General features: G+C 38.7%; 1 protein-coding gene across 1 annotated transcript; it reads left to right on the forward strand.

The window, feature by feature from the left end:
• The first annotated feature begins 2243 nt into the window (after positions 1-2243).
• Positions 2244-2762, forward strand: LOC103717452 (E3 ubiquitin-protein ligase RNF43-like). Its single transcript, XM_008805846.2, has one exon. The coding sequence runs from the start codon at positions 2244-2246 to the stop codon at positions 2760-2762; it is 519 nt and encodes a 172-aa protein (XP_008804068.2).
• The last annotated feature ends 1067 nt before the right edge of the window (positions 2763-3829 follow it).

The raw sequence follows: 3829 nt of genomic DNA on the forward strand, positions 1-3829 counted from the left end.
ATAATTTTTGAGGGATTGCAAAATTCCCATCAAGTATTTTATTCGCAAATCAAGTATACAAGGATACATAAAGGAGTGGGGTTTTTTTGTTGCTAACATAGTTGCTCTTAAGCCAAAACTATCAACAAGATCTCTAAGACTCTCAAAAAGAACAAAATTCAAAAAAAGACACATAATATAAGAGTCAAGATAAACAAGGGAGTGCTGATGTGCATCCCCAAAAATCCCTCAGTTAATCACTTATTATTCCTTTCTTAAAGGGAGGGGAGGCAAAATTTTTTATTTCATCCTCATAAGTAGTTCATCAAAACCCTACTTAATCTCTCTAAGTGATGCAAAAGATTATGCTAAAACAAAAAAAATAGAAAATCTAAATCATGTAGGTCTGAAAGTGGATTGGATAATATCTATCTAGATCTATTTTTTGTATCTGAATTTATCCAAATATGGATAGAAATTTGAGTATCGAACTAATGTCCACATGCATATTCAAATTCATCAAAGAAAAACAAATATGAATTCAGCTAGATAACTGTCGGATCTGTATCCGAATATTTATTCTATTTGTAATTATATTTAATTTAGTATAGCACCCATAAACTTTTAAGGAAAAGAAATAACCACACTAATATGATACTAGCTTGATTTATCTTTCATTTTGTAATATCTTTGATTATGCAGTCCTAAAATTTAATTATCCAATTTATATTTATACTTTCATTATTCAATTTGTATCTGCATCATAATTGTAATCGTTAAACAGGACAAATATGGATATATATATATATATATATTGGTATTCGATCCAATTTTATTTCTAAGATCTTGAGTATTGATGGTTGATATCTTTCTCTATGCTAAACTTTCTGAGTTGATTTAGGTGTTATTTCTCTTATGCTTCTTAAAAGAGAGAGAGAAAATTAGTAAATAGGAGCTTTTGAAAATATTGAAATAATGTTCATAGTTTGTTGACTAGAAGGGGTTGATCCCCACCTTCTATGCATATCCACCTCACTTCATATAGAGTTGATGGGAGGGCTAGCACATCCTAGAATGGAACCTCTATCCTCTTGCTCAAGGAGCAAGAGATAATTATACCATTCTAGCAAGCATCTAGTGGTCATTTATGCTGAATTGTTGATCCTGTCAATGAACGTATGAGTTCAAATGATGAAGTGTCATCCCACTACCTCGCAGCTGCTATGGTACTTCTATCCTATATATTATTATATCATGCGAGGTCCTTTATTACTGTGAAGAAGCTTGCTCCAGATAACACGTCTTTGTGTCCGTAATTTGACTTGTGAAGGTTCTTTGCTGGCACACGGTAACTTTTAACTCTACTAAATCTAATATTTAAATTCTCCTTCCCTCTCGATGGCTCCATGCATTAGTCCATTATTACATGTTTATCTTCCTCATGGAAAGGTGAATTAGAGGCAAAATACATGCATATAGCTAGATTGCATGCAGTGCTATGCTTAGATGACATTATATAACAATAAGTACCATAAATTATTATTACGAAACCAAAAGAATATAAAATATATTTGCATGCGCTGTGATTTTACTTTTTAGATTTTGTATGCGTGTCTGCCCATAGGTACATACATACATCCATACATATTTCAGGTCATGAATGATTATGTGGGGGAGTCATGAGGAACAAGCAGGATGGTCCCTTTTTTCGGACATGGATATGGGCAGTCCATGCTGATTCAGTAGGAACATGAAAGATTAAATCGAAGAGAGAAGAGAGAAGAGAGAGAGGAATAAAGAAGATATTTTTCCAAAGCTCCTTAACAGTCCAAGGTTTCTCCTACATCGCTAAAACCCAAGGAAAAACATAACATCCAGATGAGTTGCCGTATTGCCCGTGCTTCCTCATGTGTTCAAACCTCACTGTAGAAGATCCTGCCGTTCCTTTCGAGCTACAAGGAGATGAATATATTAGCCTCTTTTTTGCTAGGACAAGATGATATCGTCATATGTTTTCTTATGCATATAGGTCAAACAAACATGCTCCACATTTTTCATCCTTTGCCGTCAACTTTTATATCACTCTGTATTCAACCATCAAGTTTCGTTTACATATTCTATTCTTTTTCACACAATATTCTTCCTTCTTGATCAATTGCAGGAATATAAACCGAGACGATCAAGCATAGGCTTTGATCCAGTGCTACTTCCGTCCCAAACTCCTTTAATTTCAGATCATACAAAAAAGAAGAAAAGAAAAGCAAATGGATATGGTTAGGAGAAACTACTTGCTCTACTTGGCTGCGTTGAAGCTACTGCTCAATCATATGCGTTCTTTCATGCTAGATCATTTGCATGAGAACTACAGGCAAGAGGGTGAAGCCTTAAACCAGCGGGCAGTCGAAGTAATAAGATACTTGGGGTTGGTTGGGCGCCATGCCCTCACATTTCCCCACAGTGGAAACCATGAACTGCCTGAGTGGCTCGACCAGAGATACAGAATGGTCATTGCCGACATCGACGGGTGTATTGCTCAGAGCAAGTTCGAGTGGATGTTGGAGTTCGGATTCCTCCGACGGGTTCAGGTCACGGCCGCCGAAGCGAGCTCCGCCGAAACCTGCAGCATCTGTCTCGAGAGCTTTCAAGCGGGCAGTGTGATCGGTATTCCGCAATGTGGCCACCGCTACCACTGGGATTGCATCACTCAGTGGTATGATAGAGCAAATACATGCCCGCTCTGCCGGCGCTACGTGCTGGAGAACGCCGACGTACGTCGAGTCTGACTCTGATAGCAGCGATCGAGGAGCACCCTGAGGGAGGTTGACGACTGTGGCCTGTGTTTTGAAACTTTGATGTCAAGGTTCTTATGTTCTAATGTTATAGTAGTTCTTCATATGCATCAATGTGGAACCTGATGACAATTAAGTAATGTAATAACAACCATATGATGTTGCTTTTTGAACTGTTAATTTGCATAGGCCCAACGCAGTGATGAGCTTTCGTTTTTGAGTTGTTATAGTTGCTCTGCATAAAATACTACAAAAAAAAGAAGCAAAGCCGACGCTAGGGAAAAGCGTCGGCAAATTTGTCGCCCGTGCCAAATTTTGCCGACGCTTCTAATGAGCGTCGGCAATTTAAAAGAATCAACGACGCTTAAAAGCGTCGTCATAGTCCTCAATTGAAAACGACGCTGGGAAGCGTGGGAACTGGACCTAGAACGACGCTTTTACACGTCATTGTTTTTTCCGACCTACAACAACGGTTATAAACGTCGGGCTAACACGACGCGTATAAGCGTTGATCTTAGACGATACGTATAAGTGTCGTCGAAGCTGAGCACACCTCTTAACCTAGCGCCTGACCTCGATCAAGCCCTCATCTGCCCTTATTTCTCCTCTCGGCGCTGCTCTAGCTTCCGTCTTGCTCCTCTCGGGCACTGCCCTATCCCCCCATCTTCTTCCTCTCCAATGCCGGCTGTCCGACTCCAACCTGTATGTTAATTTGCTTACTACTATAATTTTACTTTTGAGGTTTAATATTATCATAACATTCTGTATCTTATTGTAGGGTAAGTTTATACTCCCTCTAGAGAGCCATGATTGGGTGCTAAAGTCCCTCAACCGCAAATGGAAAGAATATAAAGCAAAATTGAAGACGGACTTCAAGCGCGAGGGTATGACAGAGGAGGAGGTTGCTCGTGTTTCTCCTCCTGATGTATACCCTCAGTAGTGGAAGGAGCTTGTTCACTACTGGTTTTCTGAAAGAGGATATGTCACGTATATTATTTCAATATCTTATATTATCTTTATTATTAATATGGATTGCAAATATATACATTGAATCATATTAT

The sequence above is a fragment of the Phoenix dactylifera genome, chromosome 4, assembly GCF_009389715.1.
Source record: "Phoenix dactylifera cultivar Barhee BC4 chromosome 4, palm_55x_up_171113_PBpolish2nd_filt_p, whole genome shotgun sequence".
NCBI classification, from domain to species: Eukaryota; Viridiplantae; Streptophyta; class Magnoliopsida; order Arecales; family Arecaceae; genus Phoenix; species Phoenix dactylifera.

Coding starts and splice junctions, on each gene's coding strand:
- LOC103717452 (XM_008805846.2), top strand. CDS start 2,244: ATGGATATGGTTAGGAGAAACTACTTGCTCTACTTGGCTGCGTTGAAG.